The 27,913-nt window shown below is 41.1% G+C and overlaps 1 protein-coding gene across 1 annotated transcript in view; it reads left to right on the forward strand.

The window, feature by feature from the left end:
- LOC122810494 (neuron navigator 2-like) overlaps positions 1–27,913 on the forward strand; it is a 2,968,645-nt gene that overhangs the window by 737,932 nt on the left and 2,202,800 nt on the right. The window contains exon 11 of the mRNA XM_044082075.1: positions 17,571–17,702. Within this exon, the coding sequence (XP_043938010.1) occupies positions 17,571–17,702 (132 nt within the window). The remainder of the gene's footprint in view (positions 1–17,570; positions 17,703–27,913) is intronic.

Below are 27,913 nucleotides of genomic sequence, written 5' to 3' on the forward strand. Positions count from 1 at the left end.
AACACACTATTTCTCATACGACAGCGACTTTTAAATTTATTATTATTGACAGAATTATGACACATATTCAGAGAGAGTTCCATAATGTCTTTTTTCATATACTCCAGTGAGGTATGATTCAGGTCATTTACACCCACGTGGACTGTGATAGAACCATATTGGTACCTGTGGTGCAGTGACTTGAGAGTATGCATGAAACTGCAGGCCCTCACTCTAGATATGCAACCCACCACTATCTTCTCCTTGTCTAGCCTGGAAATTGGGGAATTTGTGAGCCAGACAATGGAATCTTCTATGGCAAGAGTCCTGGCAAAAGTGTTTGCTTGCCTTATGGGCTTTGATCTTGTGGGACTATTGGGTGTAGGCTTATGTGCAGTGTTTGTAGTTTTTAATGTGTGCTTTAGGGAACTCTTTGTAGGCTTAGGGGGTCTGTGATGTTTGGGAAGGTTTCTTTTAAGTGTCTCATTATAAAATGATCTGTGTGTGTGTGCATGCATGCGCATGTGTGTTTGCGTGTGTGTGTGTGTGTGTGTGTGTGTGTGTGTGTGTGTGTGTGTGTCTGTGTCTGTGCTTGTGTGTGTGGTGAGCTGTATGTATGTATGTGTGGATGATGTAGTGTGTGTGTGTGTGTGTGTGTGTGTGTGTGTGTGTGTGTGTGTGTGGTGAACACTATGAAGGATGTAGTTTGTGTGTGTGTGTGTGTGTGTGTGTGTGTGTGTGTGTGTGTGTGTGTGTGTGTGTGTGTGTGTGTGTGTGTGTGTGTGTGTGTGTGAGTGTGTGTGTGTGTGTGTGTGTGTGTGTGTGTGTGTGTGTGTGTGTGTGTGTGTGTGTGTGTGTGTGTGTGTGTGTGTGTGTGCAGTCAGCAGTATGTGTGGAGGATGTAATGTGTGTGTGTGTGTGTGTGTGTGTGTGTGTGTGTGTGTGTGTGTGTGTGTGTGTGTGTGTGTGTGTGTGTGTGTGTGTGTGGTGAGTGGTATGTATGTATGTGTGGATGATGTAGTGTGTGTATTTGTGTGTGAGGTGAGCAGTATATGTGGAGAATGTAGAGTGCGTGGTGAATAGTATCTGTGGAGGATGCTTTTTGTGTGTGTGTGTGTGTGTGTGTGTGTGTGTGTGTGTGTGTGTGTGTGTGTGTGTGTGTGTGCGCATGTGTGTGCGTGTGTGTGTGGTGAATGGTTTACATGAAGGATGTAGTGTGTGTGGTCTTCACAACATTATTTGTAACCGGGATTTTTGTCTCTAAGGAATTTGTATATGCACATCTCTCACATACTGTTTCTTTAAGGATTAAATGATTGTATGAGAACACAAGACAATTACTACATTGTCTCAGGATGTTCCAGTCTACCTAGCTGGCCACAGAGACACTTGGAACTTGCCTGTCCATGTTGTCCAGACCTGTAGTAAGGTAGTCTGTTGTGGCTTAAGGAATGGATTTTACAGAGGTCTCCTGGGGTAGTTTCTAGGATTAAGGGCAGATGTTAGGATATGGTATTAGTGCCGCTCGATGCACAGACTCGCTACTCTAAGCTTAACTCTGCACAGTACTTCATTGTGTAACTGGTTACAGTTGTAATATAGTTTTACAGGTACATTTTACTGTCTAAGCACTAGATTCTGCACAGGGCACTTCCAACCACCACTGTTCAGTGAGCAGCTCAGATCAAAACGTGCTTAATTTATAGCAAACAGAAAAAGCTAAAAACTGGCTTCTGTGCCATTTGGTTAATAAATTACTACATTTTGAGCTCTCCTGGGGTGCTTCTCAACTCAGAGAGACCAGGTAAACACCTTCTGCCACAAGATGGATGATCCTGGACTTTCCATTGTAAAAGCACAGCAAAAAGGACTCTCAAGTGCAACTGAATAACAAACAACTAAATTCATGGCTTACTGAAACTTAACCCACATTAACACATCAACATTATAGGATGCTACATCCCCCCAGGGAACAATATTCCCATCACAGAAAAACTACTAGAATGGATAAACAACACCCTTCCCCAAGAAAACATCCTATTAGGCGACCTTAATATTGAATGGGACAACTACTCCAGTCTAAACCCTATCTCCCACATCAACCTACATGGACTAACCCAACTAATAACTTCCCCCACCAGAACAGACAAAATAACCAAACACCAATCTATACTAGACTGGATACTAGTATCTCATTCTTCCCATATATCTCACGCTGGCTGCCTGCCAGATGCCCTCAACGACCACCTAGCTACATTTCTAATAAGATGCAAAATTCTCCAACTGACCCAAGAAACTGTCAGGGAATGTAGGAGAAGAAAACACTTCAACCAACTCAACTTCAATAATGACCTAAAACTATGTAACAGGACCCCCTATAAAAACTTTAGACTTTGATGAAGCAGTACCATACTTCAACACCACTTTCATTAACATACTCAACCACCATGCCCCCCCCCCCAGGACTACAAGAATCAGAACTAAACATGCACCTTGGCTAACTTTAAATACTAAAACATTACTCCGAGATAGGAACAAAGCATGGACAATCTATCATAAAAGCAAATCCCAAATAGACAAACATACCGTCAGTTACGTAACAAAGTCAAATAACTCATTAAAATAGACAAAATCTCCTACTATCAAAATATGCAGAATAAATATATCAACAACCTAAAAAGGTTCTGGGCTGCTGTCAACACTGTACTGCAACCAGGAAAAACAACCACCCCCACCCCCAAAATAGAGAACAACAATGACAACATCTCCACTTAGCTCAACAAATTCTTCACAGAAACCATCCAAAACCTAGCTAACAACCTACTAAGCCCCAACAACCCATCCCCAACTAAAACACCCTCTTCACCTAAAACAAATCTCTGTTACCCCATCTTCACCTTCAACCCAGTGCCAACCAAAATCATACAAAAATTACTCCAAAAACTTAGTCCAGCCTCTACAGCCGCCGATAATGTACCTCCCAAATATCTGCAACTAGCAGCTGAAGCAAAAGCCTAACCTGTCTCCATATTAATAAACAGATCTATCTCAGAGTGCAAAGTACCCCAGCTTTGGAAGGTATCACATATTACTCCACTGCACAAAGAGGGTACCTCTCTAGAACTTAGTAACTATCGGTCCATAGCTATACTACCCCCCCCCATCAAAACTTCTAGAGAAGGTTGTCCACAAGCAACTGATGAAGTACCTCTTAGAAAACAAATTACTATCCACTCAGCAACATGGTTTCAGACCCTTCCATAGCACCACCACCGCACTTACTTCATACACAAATACCATCAATAACCACAGAAACAATGGACTGTTAGTATCTGCAACTCTCCTAGACTTATCCAAAGCCTTTGACATGGTCAACCATGAAAAACTGCTTCATACACTAACCACCCTAAATCTTAGCTTCTCTACTGTTTCTTGGTTTATGAGCTACCTAGATGGTAGACAACATCTGTAAAATAGCAACATCAGCTCTCTCCCTTACTGCCAGTCTCCCTAGGGGTACCCCAAGGCTCCATCCTGGGAACTCTACTCTTCACCCTATTTACTTATCAACTACCATCCACCATACCCAAAGGCTCAATAATCCAATACACAGATGATACCACCATCATCTGTGCAGCCAACTCTCCTCCCTAACACAAGAATGCTTTTCCCTGGCAGAAACATGGATCACCAACCAAAACCTCATTCTAAACCCAGCCAAAACTAAATTACTCCTTTTCAGCCCTCATAGAGCTCCACCCTCCTCATCTAACTTTTCATTCTCCTCTCATAACAACACCACCATCACACCCAGCAGTCACGTCAAACTGCTAGGCCTCAAAATTGACAATTGCCTTAGATTTGACATTTATATTTCCCAGACCATAAAATGAGTCCACAGAAAAATGGGTCTACTCTATCGCAACAGCAGTTTCTCACCAGTCACTCTAAGGTTACCACAGCCAGGACACACCTCCTATCAACCCTACTTTACGTCTCCCCCATGCTTACCAATCTCCGAAAAACTGAGCTCAACAAACTAGATGGCTGCTACAATAAAATAGCCAGATTTTGTCACAGGATCACCTTCTAGAACCAACCATTGTGAAAGCCTCAAAAAAACTCAACTGGCTAGAACTCCCCTTGACCCTTCAAGTCAACCAACTAGCACTTGCTCACAAAATACTGCATCATCTAGGCAATACACCAGCCCTGCAGCCACTACTCCAGCCTTACACCACTACCAGATCCCTGAGATCAAGTACCCAACACCTCCTTAAGGTAACAAACTTTAAAAATGAGGCAGGTAGGTTAATAGGTTCATAGGTTCATAGGTTAGTACTAGGCTAACTGCCCTTGCAAGCCATTGTAAGCCTAGCCAATTATCCCTTGTGAGACTCAAACCCTGCACCTTGTGTTTGTAAGGCAAACATCTTAACCATTAGGCCACCCTCCCAACCCTAGATCCATTTATAGCCACTTCATCTCTAAAATCTGGAACTGCCTTCCATGCCACATAATAAATAACAACTCCACCTCACAATTCAAAAAACTACTCAAAACACTCTTCCTGAATCACAGATTATGTACCTGTACTACCCCTGGATAATAACTTAAATGTCTTTGTCTCCAGCTACTAGAGTAACAGCTTATCTACTGCTTTTGGGATGTCTGCATAGGGTAATAGTATCACTGAACACTGTAAAGAAACTTAAAGGACATAACATGTTCTCTTGTGTAGAAATGAGCTATGGAAGTTATCTACACTATCTTCCTGTCATACTTGCTGTTAAACACCTCTATAACATGTATATATTAATGCAGCCTGTGAATGTTAGCAAATACACCCTCTGCTTAACTCTCTTATATGTACTATACTTCTACTAGGTGTCAAAATTGTATACTCTATATATTGTCTAATGAACATTTTGTTTAACATGTCTTTCTCTTGTTAATGATTTTACTGCTCTGGAGCTTTTCTTCCCAGGCCTCCACTGAAAATAGACATATATCCAGTTGGACTCTCCCAGTTAACACATGTAAAATAAATAAATAAAATAAATAAATAAATACAGTTTTCTTATGTGTTTCCCAACTCAGATAGACCAGGCAACCACATACTGTCACTAGATGGACTTCCCAGTCCTCTTAATGTAAGAACACAAAAGGATTGCATGTTACCACAAAAGAACTTAAAAAAAACTACTTTCTCAAGGCAATTTCAAGTACCTGAACACTGCTCCACACGTTAGAGTGATTAAAGTTCAAGTAGATGTCTTGATGAGATTTGAACTCAGGGCTCATGGTTTACAAGGCCATTGCTCTAACCCCTGAACTACAAGGCCATACTGCAGTATGTTTTAGTCTTCATATACTTTAGACAATGTATGCTAATGTAAAACCTGCTAGCAACCTTCTATATTTACAAGAGCAAAATTTAAAAATTGTCCATCATTTTGTACCATTGTCTCCCATTATTTTTTGCTTTATCTAGAATTCTTGCACTAAGAGGTTGAGAGATATGGACTGCAGAATATGTGTAAATTTCTACAGCTTCTGCCAGTACATTGAGATATGACAGGACTTTTACAGGCATTGGTAATACGTAATACACTGCACATTTAAAATTGAATCAGAGCACGTGTACAGCACTCACACAATAGGTGTGATAGGCATCACATACACAGTACTGGCACAACAGGTGTGATAGGCATCACATACACAGTACTGGCACAACAGCTGTGATAAGCATCACATACAAACCACTAACACAACCAGTGTGATAGGCATCATATACACAGAGCTGACACAATGGGTGTGATAGGCATCTGATACACAGACTTGACACAATGGGTGTGGTAGGCATCACATACCAGTGCTGACACAATGGGTGTGATAGGCATCACATACACAGTGCTGACACAACAGGTGTGATAGGCATCACATACCAGTGCTGACACAATAGCTGTGATAGGCATCACATGCACAGCTCTGACACAGTAGGTGTGATAGGCATCCCATACCAGTGCTGACACAATGGGTGTGATAGGCATCACATACACAGTGCTGACACAATAGTTGTGATATGCATCACATACACAGTGCTCACGCAATGGGTGTGATAGGCATCCCATACACAGCACTGACACAACAGGTGTAATAGGCATCCCATACACAGTGCTGACACAATAGTTGTGATATGCATCACATACACAGTGCTCACACAATGGGTGTGATAGGCATCACATACACAGCACTGACACAACGGGTATGATATGCATCACATTCACAGCACTGACAGAACAGGTGGGATAAGCATCACATATACAATGTTGACACAATATGTGTGATTGGCATCTGATACATAGCGCTGACACACCAGATCTAATAGGCATCACATACATAGCACTGACTCAATGTGTGTGATAGGCATCACGTACACAGAGCTGACACAGTGGGTGCAATAGACATCACATACACAGCACTGACACAACAGGTGTGATAGGCATCACATACACAGCACTGACAGGACAGGTATGATAGGCATCACATACACAGCACTGACACAACAGGTGTGATATGCATCACCTACACACTGCTGACACAACTGGTTTGTTAAGCATTACAAACACAGTGTTGACACAACCAGTGTTATGGGCATCACATACACAGCACTGACAAAACAGGTGTGACAGACATCCCATATACAGCGCTGACACAATGGGTGTGATAGACATCACATACACAGTGGTGACACAACAGGTGTGATAAGCATCACATACACAGAGTTGCCACAACAGGTGTGATAGGCATCCCATACACAGCACTGACACAAGGGGTATGATAGGCATCACGTACACAGCACTGACACAACAGGTGTGATAGGCATCACATACACAGAGCTGACACAGCAGGTGTGATAGGTATCACATACACAGCACTGACACAGTGGGTATGATAGGCATCCCATACACAGCACTGACACAACAGGTGTGATAGGCATTAGATACACAGCGCTGACACAATGGGTGTGATAGGCATCACATACACAGCACTGACATGACAGGTCTGATTGGCATCCCATACACAGCACTGACACAATGGGTGTGATAGGCATCCCATACACAGCACTGACACAATGGGTGTGATAGGCATCCCATACACAGCACTGACACAACAGGTGTGATAGGCATCACATACACAGCACTGACACAATGGGTGTGATAGGCATCCCATACACAGCACTGACACAACAGGTGTGATAGGCATTACATACACAGCACTGACACAACAGCTGTGATAGACATCCCATACACAGCACTGACAGGACAGGTATGATAGGCATCACATACACTGCACTGACACAACAGGTGTGATATGCATCACCTACACAGTGCTGACACAACTGGTTTGTTAAGCATTACAAACAGTGTTGACACAACCAGTGTTATGGGCATCACATACACAGCACTGACAGAACAGGTGTGATAGGCATCACATACACAGCGCTGACACAACAGCTGTGATAGGCATCACATACACAGAGCTGACATTGTGGGTGTGATAGGCATCACATACACAGTGCTGACACAGTGGGTGTGATAGGCATCGCATACACATCGCTAACACAACAGGTGTGATAAGCATCACATACACAGAGTTGACACAACAGGCGTGATAGGCATCCCATGCACAGCACTGACACAATGGGTGTGATAGTCATCATGTACACAGCACTGACACAGCAGATGTGATAGTCATCACATACACAGCACTGACACAATGGGTGTGATATGCATCACGTACACAGTACTGACACAACAGGTGTGATATGCATCACCTACACAGTGCTGACACAACTGTTTTGTTAAGAATTATAAACAGTGTTGGCACAACCAGTGTTATGTGCATCACATACACAGCACTGACAAAACAGGTGTGATAGACATCCCATACACAGCGCTGACACAATGGGTGTGATAGACATCACATACACAGTGGTGACACAACAGGTGTGATAAGCATCACATACACAGAGTTGACACAACAGGTGTGATAGGCATCTCATACACAGCACTGACACAAGGGGTGTGATAGGCATCACATACACAGCACTGACACAACAGGTGTGATAGGCATCACATACACAGAGCTGACACAGCAGGTGTGATAGGTATCACATACACAGCACTGACACAATGGGTGTGATAGGCATCTCATACACAGCACTGACACAACAGGTGTGATAGGCATTACTTACACAGCGCTGACACAATGGGTGTGATAGGCATCACATACACAGCACTGACAGAACAGGTGTGATAGGCATCACATACACAGCACTGACAGAACAGCTGTGATAGGCATCACATACACAGAGCTGGCATAGTGGGTGTGATAGGCATCACATACACAGCGCTGACACAGTGGGTGTGATAGGCATCACATACACAGCACTGACAGAACAGGTGTGATAGGCATCACATACACAGCACTGACACAATGCGTGTGATAGGCATCACGTACACAGCACTGACACAGCAGGTGTAATAGGCATCACGTACACAGAGCTGACACAGTGGGTGTGATAGGCATCACATACACAAAACTGACACAACAGGTGTGATAGGCATCACTTACACAGTGCTGACACAACAGATATGATAGGCATCACATACACAGCACTGACACAACAGGTGTGATAGGCATCACATACACAGCGCTGACACAACAGATGTGATAAGCATCACATACACAGCACTGATACAACAGGTGTGATATGTGTCACAGACACAGCGCTGACACAATGGGTGTGATTGACATATTGACATCCCATACACAGCGCTAACACAACAAGTGTGATAGGCATCACATACACAGCACTGACACAACACGTGTGATAGGCATCCCATACACAGCACTGACACAAGGGGTGTGATAGGCATCACATACACAGCACTGACATGACAGGTGTGATTGGCATCCCATACACAGCACTGACACAATGGGTGTGATAGGCATCCCATACACAGCACTGACACAACAGGTGTGATAGGCATTACATACACAGAACTGACACAACAGGTGTGATAGGCATCACTTACACAGCACTGACACAGTAGGTGTGATAGGCATCACATACACAAGACTGACACAGCAGGTGTGATAAGCATCACATACACAGCGCTGACAAAACAGATGTGATAGGCATCACATACACAGCACTGACACAACAGGTGTGATACATGTCACAGACACAGCACTGACACAATGGGTGTGATTGACATATTGACATCCCATACACAGCGCTAACACAACAGGTGTGATAGGCATCACATACACAGCACTGACACAACATGTGTGATAGACATCACATACACAGCACTGACACAAGTGTGATATGCATCCAATATACAGCACTGATACAACTGGTTTGTTAAGGATTACAAACAGAGTGTTGACACAACCAGTATGATGGGCATCACATACACAGCACTGACAAAACAGGTGTGATAGGCATCCCATACACAGCGCTGACACAATAGATATGATAGGCATCACATACACAGTGCTGACACAACAGGTGTGATAAGCATCACATACACAAATCTGACACAAGAGGTTTGGTAGGCATCACATACACAGAGCTGACACAGTGGGTGTGATAGACATCACATACACAGCACTGACAACAGGTGTGATAGGCATCACATACATAATACCTCACTAAAAGAATCACAGGCCAAAAGCAGATGCCATATACTGACCTTCTAAAAAAACTCCAGCTATACTCTGTGGCATATCGTCTACTCAGAGGCGATCTCTGCTTAACATACAAGGCCATGTCAAACCCTGAGCTGTTGGACATGCTCCACTTAAAGAAATCCCAATCCCTCAGAGCCACATGCTCCAGGGATCTAAACCTTGTCATCACAATGAACAAAACATGCTGGAGGGATAGGTCCTGACCCAGAGATTCCCCATACTCTGGAATAGACTGCCCATACATATCAAGCAGAGCGTCTCTTTGGACCTCTTCAAAAGGAACCTTGATGATTGGATGGGAGATAGGAAATTCACCCCAGGGATCATGTCAGCTGCCCTGCTAGACAGGGGCCTGGAGAAGTAAATATTGTGGGAAGAAATATCCAGGGAATTGTTATGGCTAGGCTTGCATAGGCCCTAGGGCCGATAGCCTAGTACCAACATATGAACCTATGAACATAGCACTGACACAACAGGTGTGATAGGCATCCCATGCACAGCACTGACACAATGGGTGTGATAGGCATCACATACACAGAGCTGACACAACAGGTGTAATAGACATCACATACAAAGCACTGACACAACAGGTGTGATAGGCATCACATACACAGCTGTGACACAACAGGTGTGATAGGTGTCTCATACACAGCGCTGACACAGGAGATGTAATAGGCATTATATACACAGCACTGAAACAGTGGGTTTGCTAAGCATCCCATACACAGCACTGACACAACAGGTGTGATAGGCAGCATAAGCAGCGCTGACACAGCAGGTGTGATAGACATCACATACAAAGCACTGACACAACAGGTTTGATAAGCATCACATACACAGCGCTGACGCAACAGGTGTGATAGGCATCACATACAAAGCACTGACACAACAGGTGTGATAGGCATCACATACACAGCTGTGACACAACAGGTGTGATAGGTGTCTCATACACAGCGCTGACACAGGAGATGTAATAGGCATTATATACACAGCACTGAAACAGTGGGTTTGCTAAGCATCCCATACACAGCACTGACACAACAGGTGTGATAGGCAACATAAGCAGCGCTGACACAACAGGTGTGATAGGCATGACATACACAGTGCTGACACAATGGGAGTGATAGGCAACACATACACAGAGCTGACACAGTGGGTGTGATAGACATCACATACGCAACACTGACAACAGGTATTATAGGCATCACATACACTGCACTGACACAGCAGGTGTGATAGGCATCACATATGCAGCACTGACACAAGGGGTGTGATAGGCATCACATACACAGCACTGACACAACAGGTGTGATAGGCTCACATAAACAGTGCTGACACAACAGGTGTGATAGACATCACATACACAGTGCTGACACAACAGGAGTGATAGGCATCACATACACTGCACTGAAACAGTGGGTGTGTTAGGTATCACACACACAGCACTGACACAATATGTGTGATAGGCATCACATACACAGCACTGACAGAACACGTGTAATAAGCATGACATACACAGTGCTGACACAACAGGTGTGATAGGCATCTGATACACACTGCTGGCACAACAGGTATGATAGGTATTAGATACACAGCGCTAACACAACAGGAGAGATAGGCATCACATACACAGCACTGACACAACGGGAGTGATAGGCATCATATACACAGTGCTGACAAATGGGTGTGATATGCATCACATACACAGCACTGACACAACAGGTGTGATAGGCATCACATACATAGCACTGACACAATGAGTGTGATAGGCATCACATATACAGCGCTGACAGAACAGGTGTGATAGGCATCCCATACACAGCACTGACACAACAGGTGTGATAGGCATCACATACACAGCACTGACAAAATGGGTGTGATAGGCATTACATACATAGCGCTGACACAACAGATGTGATAGACATCACATACACAGTGCAGACACAATGGGTGTAATATGCATCACATACACAGCACTGACACAACAGTTGTGATAGGCATCACATACATAGCACTGACACATTGAGTGTGATAGGCATCACATACACAGCGCTGACACAACAGGTGTGATAGGCATCACATGTACAGCACTGACACAACAGGTGTGATAGGCATCTGATACACACTGCTGGCACAGCAGGTATGATAGGCATTAGATACACAGCGCTAACACAACAGGAGAGATAGGCATCACATACACAGCACTGACACAACGGGAGTGATAGGCATCATATACACAGTGCTGACAAGTGTCTGTCTGCCTGGGATGACATGCTTGACAAGCCACGCTGCTTCGCAAGGGACGGCTTGCACCTGTCACCCCTGGGATTCCGGATATTGGCTAAGGCTCTTGCCACCCCCATAGTGCCTTTTTTAGGCAAGGCTCAAATTCTAAACCTACCACCCTAGAAAACAAAAATGGGAAGAAACTAAGGGTAATGCTGCTCAATGCCAGAAGTCTAAATCTCAAAATGCACGCACTCGAGGCCCTTCTCAGTATGGAGAACATCGATGTCTGTGCTGTAACTGAAACCTGGTTCAAGGCTCCTGAGAGCACCCCGGCACTATCAGGTTTTACCTCATATCATGCGTTCGGACCCAAAACCTGGACCACACCACAAAAGGAGGGGTATCCATATTCATCAAGGATACCCACACCTCCAGGTTGGTGGCAATGCACAAGCATCGGAAACCATCCAGGTGCAATTAACCATAGGCAAAACTGCTCTACAATTTGTAGCATGCTACAGGCCACCCTCTCAAACTCAGGAACCCCACACAGCCTTCCTGAAGACACTGGAGGGTATAAATGTATCTCCAAACACCATTATATTGGGTGACTTCAACTACCGAATATAGACTGGGAACATTACTCAAGCCCCAACTTTTTAGCCCAAAGGTTCCTGGAGTTCATAAATTCAAATGCCATGGAACAACTAGTCACCGTTCCCACAAGAGGAGAAAATATACTAGATCTCATCATCACAAACATGGGGACAAAATGCTCCACACGGAAGTATATCCCTCATTGGTGAGATCAGATCATAAACTAATCTCACTGGAAATTCACATCCGCCCCACCCCAAACAAAAAGACCACAGTGAAGAACTTCTCTAAAGCAAACTTCACACTACTCAAGACTGGTGTGGTATCCTTCAAGGCCCCGAGCCAGTGGAAACCACAACCCAAGCTGCGGAAGCCCTTACAAATGCCTTCTCGAACACCTCCAGGACTGCATGGATCAGGCAATCCCTAATAAAACCAAGACTCTTTCCACCAAGGGCAAACGTCCAGTCTGGTGGACCCCAGCCATAAACAAACTTTACAATAAGAGGAGAAAGCTGTTACATGATAGAGCAAAATCCATAAAAGAGAAGACACCCTTGATCATTATTAGTAAAAAATACGAGCACTCATAAAATCATCCAAGGCCAACTTTGAGAGAAAAATTGCCATAGATTCAAAAGACAATCATAAGGCCTTCTTCAGCTATGTTAGAAACCTGGGAGGAATCTCCCAGATATGCTCAGAATTAGTCCAAAATGATACAAAAATCACTGAACCCACAGACATTGCCAACATACTGGCGGACAGGTTCAGTGCAAACTTCACCCCTGTCCCCCAAAGGAGAGATAACTATCCCAGCGAGTGTAGCCTCCCAGACATCTCAAATGTGCAGGTAAAAGCTGCTCTCTCTAAAGCTAAAAACACAGCATCAATGGGACGGATGGTGTCCCCGGCTGTGTGCTACACGAACTCAATGAGGAACTAAACCCGCACATAAGGCAGCTGTTTAATCTTAGCCTTACCACAGGATACGTGCCCAAGGAGTGGCGTCACGGCAACTGTGGTCCCACTCCACAAAGGCGGTGCCTCACGGACCCTGGTAATTACCGCCCCATAAGCTTAACAAGCCTGGTCTGCAAAGCTATGGAGAGGATCATAATGGAACTCATAAACAAAGACATAGGGGACTTGCAGACATTGGACCCGACCCAGTTTGGCTTTGTCAAGGGCAGATCATGCCTTTTGAACTTGGTCGACTTCTTGAAACAGTCACCAAGGCCATTGATGAGGAAAGGCAGTCCATACAGCCTACCTTGACCTTGCAAAAGCTTTCGACACAATACCCCACTCAGGTATTATAGAGAAACTTACCAGCTTAAATGTAAACCCATATGTCACAAGATGGGTTGCAAACTGGCTAAAGGACAGAACCCACAGGGTCAGAGTTGCTGGCACCATGTCAGACTCCAAGCCGGTCACAAGTGGTGTCCCACAGGGCTCAGTCCTTGGCCCCCTGTTGTTCGGCATCTACTTCTCAGAAGTACAGGCAAACATAGGAGGACTATGGCTGACAAAGTTTGCAGATGACTGCAAACTGGGCGCCATAGTGGAAAGTACATCAGACACAGATATCCTTCAGAGGGGTCTCACGGAAACTGATAGCTGGTGCCAGAGCCATGGCCTGAAGTTAAATGCCAAAAAATGTATATCATACCCTTTGGGAAAAACAAGGTAACCCCAAGCTACCATATAGGTGGCAATCCACTAAGCACAGAAGAGGTTATCAGGGACCTGGGGACCCAGGTTGACCGTGGCCTTTCTTTTGACACTCACATTGCTAAAGTGGTTAGAAAGACCTTCTACATTGACCACCTGATCATGAAGGGATTCACATCCAGATCAAGTGAGGTCATTGTTCCCCTGTACTCTTCACTTATCAGACCAATGATCGAGTACAATGCCCCATTCGGGATGTATCTCACCCGACACCTGCAGCAATTGGAGAGACCCCAAAAGTTCCTCACCAAAAGGATAAAGGGATTCCAAAATCTGTCATATGCTGCCAGACTGAAGAAACTCCAGCTCTATTCAGTCGCATACCGTCTGCTCAGAGGTGACCTGTGCCTGACATACAAGGCCATGTCCAACCCGGAATTAATGGACATGCTCCACCTCAAAAAATCCAAATCTACCAGATCCACTAGAGCAAGCGACTTAAACCTTAGCACAGATATAAATAAGACATGCTGGAGGGATAGATTTGTCACTCAGAGACTCCCTATGCTGTGGAATAAAATCCCGGTCCATGTGAGGCAGAGCACCTCGCTGGCTCTGTTCAAGAGAAATCTTGACCGGTGGATGGGAGATCATAGGTTTACCCCGGGAATCATCTCTGTGTCACTGCTGGACAGAGGCAAAACAAACTAATGGGCACAATATTTTTTAACATAAGGGGTGGCGTAAGCCACAAAACTTTGGGCTAGGTTTATAAATGCCTTAGGGCAAATAGCCTAGTATAAACCTATGAACCTATGAACCTATGAACACAACAGGTGTGATAGGCATCACATACACAGCACTGATACAACAGGTGTGATAGGCATCACATACACAGCACTGACACAATGGGTTTGATAGGCATCACATACATAGCACTGACACAACAGGTGTGATAGGCCTCACCTACACAGTGCTGACACAATGGGTGTGATAGGCATCATATACGTGGTGCTGACACAAGGGCTATGATATGCATCATAAGTAGTATGGACTGCACTAGGAGATGTGTCAGCTGTGCTGCAGAAACTGTGATTTACTGAGTTTGTCAGGCAGCCTGTCAGCAGTGCAGTAGGCCGTATATTACAAACCCAAATGCTTACCTTATCGAATCCCTAAATGTCGACCCGTCCTTATTGAAACGCGAAAACATCAAATGTCCAGAAGAGCGAAACTGGAAATGTCAAATTGTCATGGTTGGCCTTCTGTGGTATAGCTCCGTAAGGTAATTGTGTGATAGTTACGGACCTTAGGGTTAGGGTGCAGGTTAAGGTAAGTGCATAGATTGTAATGTATGTTACATTTAGTGTAAGGTTTTATTAAGTATATGTGTGTGGATTATTTAGTTTGTTTGGGTTTAGCTTTTTAAGGTAAGTGTGTGATAGTTACGGACCTTAGGCTTAGGGTGTGGGTAAGTTAAGTGCATACATGGAGGTATATGTAAGATTTAGTGTAGGGTTAGAAGTAGGGTTTAGTTTAAGGTTAGAAGTAGGGTTTTGCTTAGTGTATGTATGTGGTTTATTTAGTTTGTTTGTGTAGGTAGTATGTAGCGGGCGGTGGTGTGAGCCAAGTATGATAGTTCGACATTTTGAATTTCGCTGTTTAGGGCATTTGGTGTTTATGCAGTTCGATGAGGAGGGGTTGACGTTTAGGGATTCGATAAGGTAAGCATTCGAGTTTATAATATAGACCCGTGCAGTATCACCTTAGATTTTCACCTGAATCATATTCCTCACAAGCCTGTAACATTCCTGGCACATTCTTATTATAGAGAGGATGCTGCCAACAACCTAATAATAATGGACTGCCAGCATTTGTCCTTGGTAGGTGTTGATAGTGTGCCATGTGTGTGTCACCTGCCTCACCAGGTATGCTACCACAATTGTAGGAAGGGTGTTCTATGTTTACATTCTGCTCAATCTCCAATGTCATTCATAGGGTATCCAATGGCTGTCAACGTGCAGTGATAACATGATTCGCTGTACCCAGTGGTACATCATGCCACCAGTTCAGGCAGCTCTGGCCATGGTTCAAAGGACTGATGTCTTTGAATGTGAAGTGAGTTGTGCCTTCACGGAGGCCATAAGGGATCACAAACAAGCCCTGTTTTAATGGGAAGGAAGGAATGAGATCAGTAAGGGGAATTCCTTTGGATGGAGTGGAGTGCTGATACCATTGTAGTTGGTAATATCTCACAGGTGAAAAAGGCCTGCCTTTGGTAGCTCACTGACATGTCTACCTATGCCACAAAGAAGTGCAAGCTCTAATTTTAGCTGATGTGGCTAATGGTGGAGGAATTAGTTGTTTCTTATACTACACATCAGATGAGGACTACCTATTGTTTTGTTATAGCACTTGGAGGTAGACACCATATTTGAGGGGATGCAAACTGATGTTCCCAGTGTTTCATTAAGTGTGCAGGAAAAGGATATGGGGTTGTTGACAGAATGATAAATTACATCTTCTGGGAAGAGATTGTAACAATAAAGTGGAGATGGTCTCAGTCAGACCACCCTTTGTATACTGCATGTTGTTCTGGAGGCCATGTACATTAAGAAGCTTTAGGTTATTGGAAGGAATTCAACGGAAACATACCTTAACAATCCATGGGATGGAGGAGAAGAAATATGACCAGAGGTTAGAGAAGCTAAAGCTGTTCTCACTTGTGTTAGAAAATTAGGGGGGTATGATATTGGTGCAGAAGATCATGTCATGGGGATGTGAAGGAGTCATTCTAAACAGGAAGCACAAAGGGAGAAGGGAGAGGTAAGGGCAACAGATTGTAGAAACTAACTACTCTGTGGATTTTCAAAGTACTTTTGCACAGAGCAGGTTGTAGAACCACAGAATGGACGTCAAGAATGGGTGATGGAAGGGAATCCATAGAGATATTCAACATTCAAGAAGTGGACAAGTGGTAAAAAGACAAGGGGAAGGCAGAGGTATAGGGCAGATAGAATGTTAAGGCACTTAAAAGGACAGACAAGATAGATTTATTGTGTTATTTTCCATGTACTATATCCGTTTACATGCTGTAGACCAGGCTACTTGTGGGTCTCTGTATCGCATAAGATTTGCCCCTTTGCATGTTATTGGAACCAGTGCTGTAGTACATTGGCTGTATCAGCCATCAGTATGAATTTGCTCCAGTCAGTGCTGTTTGTACCCAGCTATGTGAGCCAATCGGTACCCAGTCATGTAAAAATGACACAGCATTGCTACACAAGATGCTCAGTACTCAATATGTGATTCTCTCTCCACAGGTACCTCTGGAAGTCCCATACAGCAGTCTAGTTCGGGGTCTCAGCATGCCACTACCCTGCCTGCACCAGTGGAGGAACCTAATGGACATAGCAGTGCAGACCAGCAGAATCAGGACATCTCTGTGCACACAGGTATGGGCAGTACTATTTAGCAGTTGTTGTACTGCTTGTTGTATGACATTGTGTAGTTGTCATACCACTTAATGTATAGTAATTTTAAAAAATTGTACTGCTTGTTATGTAATACTATGTAGCAGTTGTACTACTTGTTGTATGATGTTGTATAGCAGTCCATCCATCCATCCAAAACCCCTTTTTCCCATTTTTGCACATGGGGTTGGGGTGTTACTTCAACAGTGACAATAAACCAGGACCAAGTTTACACCACCAGGTGGCTAGCCCTGCCATGGCTGTTCTTCTACATCATGCTCTCGCATGCACACTCACTTCTATGGCCAGTTTGTTCAGTCCATCTACTACATGTCTTTGGAATGTGGAAGGAAATTGGAGCACCCAGAAAAACGAAAACAAGGAGGGCATGCAGACTCCACATAGAATGCACACCAGATGATAATTGAACCCAGGAACCTCTTACTTGTGTGTACTATCCACTGCATCACTGTGCTACCCCACTTAATGTATAATAGTATGTAACATTTATACTGCTTATTATGTAATACTGTGCAACATTTTATTGCTTGCTGTATATTTTGTTACAGTTGTACCACTTCATGTAGCAGTATGCAACAACTGTACTGCTTGATGTGTGATGCTGTGGACCAGTTATACTGCTTGTTACATGACATTGTGTAGCAGCTGCACCACTTACTGTATGATACTGTAGTATCTATACTGCCTAACATATGAAACTGAGTAACATTTGTGCTGTTTGATGTCTGATGCTGTGTAGCAATTGTAATTTTGTTATGTGATATTATGTGGCTATTGTATGGCTAGTTGTGTGACATTGTATGGCAGTTCTGTTGCTTAGTGTATGCTACTGTATAGCAGATGTGCTGCTTAGTGTATGACACAGTGTAGCAGTTGTGCATCTCAACATATGATACAATTTAGCAGTTGTGCACCTTAACATATGATACTGTGTAGAGGTTGTATTCTTTATTGTATAATATTATGTAGCACTCACATTACTGGAGTTGTGATATTGTAGAGCAGTTCTGCTAATTAGTGTATGATAGAGTGTAGCAACTGTGCACCTTAACATATGATACTGTGCAGCAGCTGTGCACCTTAACATATGATACTGTGCAGCAGCTGTGCACCTTAACATATGATACTGTGCAGCAGCTGTGCACCTTAACATATGCTACTGTGCAGCAGCTGTGCACCTTAACATATGATACTGTGCAGCAGCTGTGCACCTTAACATATGCTACTGTGCAGCAGCTGTGCACCTTAACATATGCTACTGTGCACCTTAACATATGCTACTGTGCAGCAGCTGTGCACCTTAACATATGCTACTGTGCAGCAGCTGTGCGCCTTAACATATGATACTGTGCAGCAGCTGTGCACCTTAACATATGATACTGTGCAGCAGCTGTGCATCTTAACATGTGCTACTGTGCAGCAGCTGTGCACCTTATCATGTGATACTGTGCAGCAGATGTGCACCTTAACATATGCTACTGTGCAGCAGCTGTGCACCTTAACATATGATACTGTGCAGCAGCTGTGCACCTTAACATATGCTACTGTGCAGCAACTGTACAACTTAACATATGATACTGTGCAGCAGTTGCAGCTATTGTTGCACAATGACTGGACTGTGTGTGTGTGTGTGTGTGTGTGTGTGTGTGTGTGTGTGTGTGTGTGTGTGTGTGTGTGTGTGTGTGTGTATGTGTATATGTGTGGATGACGTAGTGTGTGTATTATTGTGTGTGTGTGTTGCATACATGTGTACTGATGTGCACTTGCATGCATCCTTCTATGTAGGTTGCATAGTCACTACAGAAATTATTTTGTGAGAGTGTGAAGAAATGGTGATAGGTTGCTCCTCAGCACTGTGGGTAGACACAACAATTTTGATGTCAGAACTGAAGGTAACATCCAGTGAGGGAGAAGAGCAAACAGAACATCAGTTAGTTATTGGAATTGGTTTTGATACTGAGATTGTCACTGTTTCACCTGAGGCAGACACTCTCACATGAGTGGCATGGAGCACAGACATGCTAATATTAGCAACTGACCATGACACCAGCAGCAGTGGCTGTGGGGACTCAAACAATAGCATAGCTGACCTGCTGCAGTCATTACCGCCATCATCATTGTCATCAAACCCCCTTTCCCCATTTTCTACATGGGGTCAGGGTGTTGTGTTAACTGTTGCCATCTGTCTCTCATTGCAACTACCAACTGGAATGGAATACTAATGGAATGTTCTATAGCTCCAGAGACATATAGCTGTCTTTTGGTAGCAAATCCAATAACTCCAATCATATACGGCTTACCAAAAATTCATAAGAATTTGAATACCCCTCCAATGAGACCAATAGTCTCTGGTAGCCAGTGGACTACCACTGCCTAATCAAAATACTTAGGGAACCAATTGCATGAGCTATTGTCATATAGTAAAAGTTATATTAAAGTCACTAATGATTTTTTTTTTAAATATTTGGACTAAGGGATGAATATTAGATAAAATTATTTTGGTTACAATGGATATAAAATCCCAATTTACAGTTATTCCAAATCAGAAGGGGATTCAGTTCATTAGAGAGTATTCCTATGTATCCATAGTGAGTTTGCTGCTTCTTAAGTAGAACTCATCTGTTCTATGTTAGATATCATTCTAAGTAACAGCATTTTTATGTTTCATGAAGATTTTTTTCCATCAGCAATTGATAGTTGTAATGGGTACTCTCATAGTGGATAGTTATGCTAATTTGGTGCTAGCTAGGTGGGAGGAGTTATATGTACATAATAATAATGGTCCAAGTATCGAATTTCACAATAATAATGTAGCATTTTACAAGGGTTTTGTCGATGATATTTTTCTTATTTCAATTAGAAACATAGAGACCCTCGAAATATTTGTAAATCAGCTACATATGACTACAAATTTCCTTGATTTTGAGCTATATTATTCTGATGACAGTGTTAACTTTTTATATATAAATATTACTTATGCAGATTGTACTTTTAAAACATCTATTTATAGGGAAAATGTACAAACTACAAGATAGGTTCATGCTAACAGTGCACCTGAGACACATAAAACTGTGGTTAAGAGTCAATTCTTAAGAGCAAGCAAGCTCAACACTTCTGATGTTGGATTTCTAAGTGAAATGAATAGTATGGCAGGTGATTTTCATCCGAGAGGTTATAATTTTGAGATAATAGAAACTAATATGCATGCAGCCACTTCAGAATGAGAAGGTTTGGGTAAGCCCTACCTTTCTGGTAATGACATGAACCCTAGAAGGCAGAAAAGTAAATTAATTGGTCTTTAGCCTATGTTACTAAGTATAATCAACAAACCTCACAAATTAGAGAGATAATAGAAAGAAATTGGGCTATCCTGAGTTCTGATAATGAAATTAACAAGCTGGTTAGTGATAAACCACACACTATATATAAGAACGAGAATAACTTGAAGCAATATTTATGTTATAAGGACTTCTGTCCTGTTCAAAAGGACACTCGTTCTACATTTGTTAAAAAGACTACTGTCCCTTTATTAAAATTGTGTCTTCTGTAGATATATTAATTCAGATAATTATTTTTTGCACCCAATTACAAATCAAAAATTTATGTTTACAGTCTTTGCTACATGTAATACTGAAAATATTATTTATCTTGCTAACTGTATATAATATAAATGTTCTTACATAGAAAAGACAAAACAGAAGTTTAAGGATAGAATAGCATTTCATTTCTCTTGGATCCATACAAAAGTTGATACAAATGCACTTTATAAACATATAGCACAACACAGTAATCAACACGCATTTAGATTTAGAATTTTACAAAAGTTGCATGTCGATAAAAGAGGGAGATCTTACCAATAGGACTGAAGATGCAGAATTTAATTGAATACATTTCTATAGGGCTGATATCACACCAGGGCTTAATATTAAGAACAGTATTAAACCAGTTTTGAAAAACCAGCATAATTTTCTTAAATAGAAAGATCCGGGCTGTTATAATGAAAATTGTAATTTTATAATTTTATTTATAATAACTTTGTAATGCTTTTAATGACTTTTTACCTTTTTGTCTGTTATAATCTTATGTAGTGCTGTAACATAATAACGTATATTTTCTAAAAAAAATCTGTGTATTGTAGGATGTTATATGAATAGACTATACCTATATATTGATACTCAGCACTTTAAATTCCATAACGGAACTAATTAATTCTTATAACATGTGATGAAGTAGCTGTTCTTTGATAGGCTGACCTATGATATAAATATAGATGCTATTTATTATGTTAAACTATTGATTTATACATTGAGAAAGAGTCTGTGTAACCTGAAAGCTTTGTTTTTTTACACTGTTTTTTATACTAAGCATGTTTTTTAAGGTTGAGATGATTGGACTTCTGTTTTTTCTTCATTCTTTCACCAGTGCATACCACCATGTTTATCTAAATCACCATCTTCAAACGTACTAAATGGTGCAGATTATTGTACTGTTAAGAATCCTATGTAGCTTGCTGACAGCGTGATTTACAATTGTTCAATTCTGATTGCTCTCTACCTCCTCCTTTTTTCAGCTATACCTTACAGGACTTGTGTACAGATATATAAGCTAGACTAACATTTATTTTATACTGCTGCCTCATAATTTGGTTTCACCTGCTGTTCTGTTTTTTTTTCTTATTAACCAGAGAGATGTTGTAGTCGAACTTGTGATACTCAAATTTATCCACAGGATCTGTGTGTACGCGTGCTTTCATGTGTGTGTGTGTGTGTGTGTGTGTGTGTGTGTGTGTGTGTGTGTGTGTGTGTGTGTGCGTGTGTGTGTGTGTGTGTGTGTGTGTGCGTGTGCGTGTGTGCGTGTGTGTGTGTGTGTGTGTCTGTGTGTGTGTGAGTGCATGTGTGCTGTGTGTGCCACATCCTGTGATAAACTCACAACATTTGTCTGCATTGCAATGTCTGCGTGTATGGATAGACTCTAGCTCCCCTGTGACTCTGAATTGGATTAAGTAGGTAATCAGAGAATGGGACTTCCAAGATGGCTGCTCATTGAGTAATAGCTTAATTCTAACTCTCCCAGTGTGAATACAGAAACTTAGCAGAAAAGCCAGTAAAGTGCAGTGCCTGGATGCCACAGGAAAAAAAATACAGAGGACCTGAAAGAAAATCAGCTATAAAAGGTGAGGAAAAAACAAGGACTGGAAAAAGTACTGCAGCTGTTCAGCAAAAAGCTGTGGAAGCTCCAGACATGACTTCCAGTAACCTAGAAGAAAGTATAAGACAACTGCAGACAGACCTGATTATAATAAACAAAACACTAATGGAATAGATCAACTCAAATAACAAAAAGCTGAAAAAATAAAAGAAGCTTTAAAGAGATATTCAGATGAGGTGAAAAAACTGCAAAAATCAGAGGTCAAAATGAAGAAAAATTTGGCTGAATATTAGACTGCTCAAGATGAAATGATTAAAAAAATAAAAGAATTAAAGGATGGAACATGTAAGGAAAACCTGAGATTTTCTACTGTACCAGAGAAGCTGGAAGGAACAGACTGTATTAATTTTATGAAAGCACAAATAAACAGCTAGACTGGTATTCCACAGCAGGAGTTGTTAATTAAAAGGGCACATGGTATGTATGCTCCAAACCTGACTATGAGAATGCATCCTAGACCTTTAATAGTAAAGATGCAATCCTACCAGCAGAAAGAGTTGATTCTGACAAAACAGTGGCAGAAAGAAGTACTAAAAGTGGGAGACAGCAGAGTGCTTGTGGAGAATGATTATTCATTGTACACCAGGGAGAATATGAGTAAATATATTCCAGTATTCAGGGAATGTCAAGAAGTAGGCATGAAATTCAAACTGCTGTACCCAGCTATCTTCAAAATATTCTTCCCTGGAGAGACACATTTTTTGATGAAGTGCATGCTAAGGAGGAAAGTTTGTCCAACAAAACCTGAGCTGTGAAACTGTAGAAGATTCTGCTTCTTGTTCTAGTGGTAAGAAATACAACAGAGAGACTGTGCCAGTGAAACTTTTTCCAATGTTTCAATGGAAAATGCTTGAGACAGGGAAAAAAGCATAGGAGTTGACTAGAAAAATTGAAAATACATTGGAAATGAAGCAGAGACAGGATATGGGAAATGGAGATGGACATGAATAAAACCAGTAACCTGAAAATTGACAAAGGTGGGATTATAACGCAATAATTATATTTGTGAAACATGACAGAGCAAGAAAATCTAGAAATACTGGAATTTTTTGGACTTTGTTAAACTTTTAGGGGACTCTAAAGCATATGCCCTACTTCATGTCACTAATGTTCAGAAAAATACTTAGGAGAGGGGAAGAAGAGGGAGAAAGTAAACTGTAAGTAAAAAAAGACAACATTTTTCTTAACAGTGCTATGTTTATAGTGCATGCTTTTCTTTGCATGCTATAAAATGAAGTTTTCTTAGTTATTTTAAGTATAATAGTGATACTAATGTAAACAACTGCTCCTGTTTTTTTTTTCCTTTTTTTATTTTCTCCCTTCTTTCTCCTTGTTCAATTTTAAGAAATGTAAATGTAAGAAACAAAATACAAAAGTCTAGTTAAAAGAGCATGACAAAAGAAAAATTAGTGGGCTTTTTCTCATTCTTGCATAGGGGAATAACTGGATTAAGGCCCTTAGCTTCATCTAGTAACACGTTTTAAGAGAAAACAAGTAAGTGAAAAAGAATATTGAAAACTATAAGGCTTTTTATAGCAAGTAAATGTATGCTTAGTGGCAATTCTATGCCTGGTCCTTGTGTCTTCAGGAGACAATCTGATAAAGAGAAATGGCTAGGACATGAGGTTCTTTGGAAGCATCAGGTGTTTACTCCGCTGGGAGAGCTATAAAGATAAGACAAAACCAGAATGCACTTAGTTGAAGCTCAGGCTGCACCATGCATCTTAGAATGGATAACCTCTCTTTTAGGTTAACTCCTAAGTCTGTAAGTGTGGCTGTCATTTTGCAACACTTGTTCCTATTAGGATGGTAAAACTTCAATATTTGAAGATGTATGTAGTTGCATGTGTTATTATTAAGTTAATAGCTTTTAGGGGGTTATTAGGGTGTGTGTTTTGAGGGCTTTCAATAAGACAAAAAGTTTTGTTACATGTGACAGAGGCTCAAATGGAAATGGCACGAAACAATTATTTAAAAGATCAACTTGCTTGACAGTGTATGCAGGTAAGCTGTTATATATAAAAGGTGGTAATAATATTTTTAATGTAATGATGCTTTCTGTAATGTATTTAATTGTCAATGATCTGACAGATAAATACAACATAGAAAGAGTAGTGAACTATATTAAAAATGTAGAGTGCAAATACATAAGCTACAAGAGACAAACTTGGAAAGAACTGACCATATGAATTTGGTAAAGAAAGGTTTTCAGGATGGTTATTCAGTGGAATACCTGGGACAAAGGAAAAGAGGAGTACTTATATTAAATTCAAGAGTCACCCCAATAGTGCTAGAAGAAGATAAAGATAATAATGGTAGATTTGTAGTACTAAGGGGCTACTGGCAAGCAAGGAGGATTACACTGGCATATATATATATATATATATATATATATATATATATATATATATATATATATATATATATATTCCACCTAAAACTGCAGTAATAGAGCCTAAGAAAATGCTGGGAGAAATAATCAGCCTTCAGCAAAGAATATTACTTATAGGTGGGGACTGGAATTTGATTTGCAACAGTGAAAAATAGTCTGGGGGCCCAGAAGGGAAAATATAACAAAGATAGGAAATTTTTTGAAGAAAATTATGAAAATATTTGGCATGAAATATGTGAATTCACTACTAGGAGTTTGGAGTTTCCATAATATTCCCCAACATACAAAAACTGGGCTAATCTATGCAGAGTTTACATTTCACAGGAACATGTACATGTCATTGAAGGTCTTGATAAGCACCCAATAACTATGTCAGATCATGCACCAATAATAACTAAAACAAAACCACAGGATAATGAAATAAAAATGAGACACTGGCACTTTCCCACCTGTGAGTTGAAAAGAGAGGACTTTAAGGAATGGGTAGCAGAAATTATTTAGCAGCTGTTAGAGAAGGTAGAAATTTCTACTCTAAATATAGCCAGGAAGTGGAATAAAGTCAAAGTAGTGTTTAAAAATAGGGTGGAAATAAAAGAAAGGAAGATATGGTTAAGAAGTAACAAGTATTTAGAAGGACTGAGAAATGTTAAAGTATTGCAAAATAGGAATCTCACAGAACAAGAGGAGGAACAACTGCAGAATGCTAAACAGAAAATAAGAATTACCTCGATATTATGCATGAATTTAGAAAGATTGCTGTTAAGCGACTTCTTTTTGATAATAACTCTAGAGCACAAAAACTTTAAGCACAACTACTTAGGTAACAGAAAGTAGAAGGAGCTATTACCAAGTTTAGGTAACCTATAACAAGGAAAATATCAAGAGATCCTGTAGAAGTATTAGAAATATTTTGGAAATTCTATAAAAGTCTGTATAAAGCACAGAAATATGTAAATCAAGAAAAGATACAAATGTAAATGTTTATGGAATAATTAAATATATCATGGTTAGAGGTAGAGAAGGCTCAATTATTAACAGTTAGGATAGGTGGAGATGGGATAAAAATGGTGATGTATAACCAATCTACAGGAAAGTCCCTGGGAATGGGTGTTATTCCTGTAGAATTTTGGATGCTAGGTGGGAAAAAATGATAAAAAGTCTGGAAAGTTTTGTTTAACAGTATTTATAAAGAAAGCAGTAGTAGCTGTAATACCTAAAGAGGGTAAAGATCCGTAAGATCCAGTTTCATACAGGCCTGTTTCAATAATAACCATGGTTATAAACTCTTTATGTGCATAATGGCTAAAAGGATGGCAAAAGTGATACCAAAATTGATAAATATGGATCAATGTGGTTTTATGGAGGGGAGACAAACATTCGACATTAACAGAACATTGATGATCTAAAGGGAAGCAGAATGTAAGAAAATACCACTGTTGTTGTTGGGTCTTAATGCAGAGAAAGCATTTGACAGAGTAAGCAGGGACTTCATGAGCAGGGCAATGGAAGCATTTGCATTTCCTGATAAAATTATAACGTTGATTAGGGGATATATGAGGGATCGGAAGCAAAACTTAAAGTGGGTGGGTTCCTCTCTGATAATTTCTACTTGAGCAGAGGAACAGGCAGGGGTATCCTATTCCTCATTTGTTATTTGCATTATATTTAAAACCATTGGCAAAGAAAATAAGGGACTCAGTAATTCAAGGGTATAATTGGTATGGTAGTCAGGAGAAGCTGACTTTATTTGTAGATGATATTATTATATTATTTTATACCTGATAAAACCAGGAAAGGACATTTTGAGACAGTTTCAAATATTTTCAGGATACAAAATTAATGAAGCTAAAACAAAGGCAGTAGTGTTAAATTATATATCCAAACACAAACTGGTTCAGCAATTTCCATATTTATGGGGACATGATAAAATGAAGTATTTAGGAGTATGGATTAAAAATGATTACAATGGGGCAGCTAAGGATATGTGGGAAGAGACTAAAAAAAAGATAATGGAAAAACTGAGAAATTGGAAGCTCTGTTATATGGATATCGATAGTAAGATACAAGCAGTTAAAATGTTTTTTTAATCCCTTTAATATTAAACACAAGTCAGGCATATTTTTATCAACCAGAGGAGAAGTTGCAGGTAGCAATTAATAAAGAGCTGAAGGATTTTATCTGTGAGGGGAATACATCAAGAGTCGAGTAGGATGAGCTGATTCATCAAATAGAACAAGGCAGATTGGGATTACTTGATTTGAAGGAGTATTTCAGAGCTGCACAGTTAAGGCTCCTGTACGTAGCACAAGGATAAACCTATAATTCAGAGTGGAAAGTGATGATGATGAAACACAGAGGAAGCTCAAGAAACAAGGAGAGACTAGGATTTTGGATGCAGACCTTTAAAGAGAATAACAATAATCATACAGAAAGTTTTATTCATAAAGTAGCAGAAAGTATTCTAAAATCTAACCCAACACAGGAATTGTGAAAGAAGATTCTGCCAATAGGGATGGCTGCAATTAGGGATACAGACAATAGGCAGGGGAGGGGGCTGGAATTTATTGGAGAA

The sequence above is a fragment of the Protopterus annectens genome, chromosome 9.part0 (genome assembly GCF_019279795.1).
Source record: "Protopterus annectens isolate FY-2018-M chromosome 9.part0, PAN1.0, whole genome shotgun sequence".
In the NCBI taxonomy this organism is placed as follows: domain Eukaryota; kingdom Metazoa; phylum Chordata; order Ceratodontiformes; family Protopteridae; genus Protopterus; species Protopterus annectens.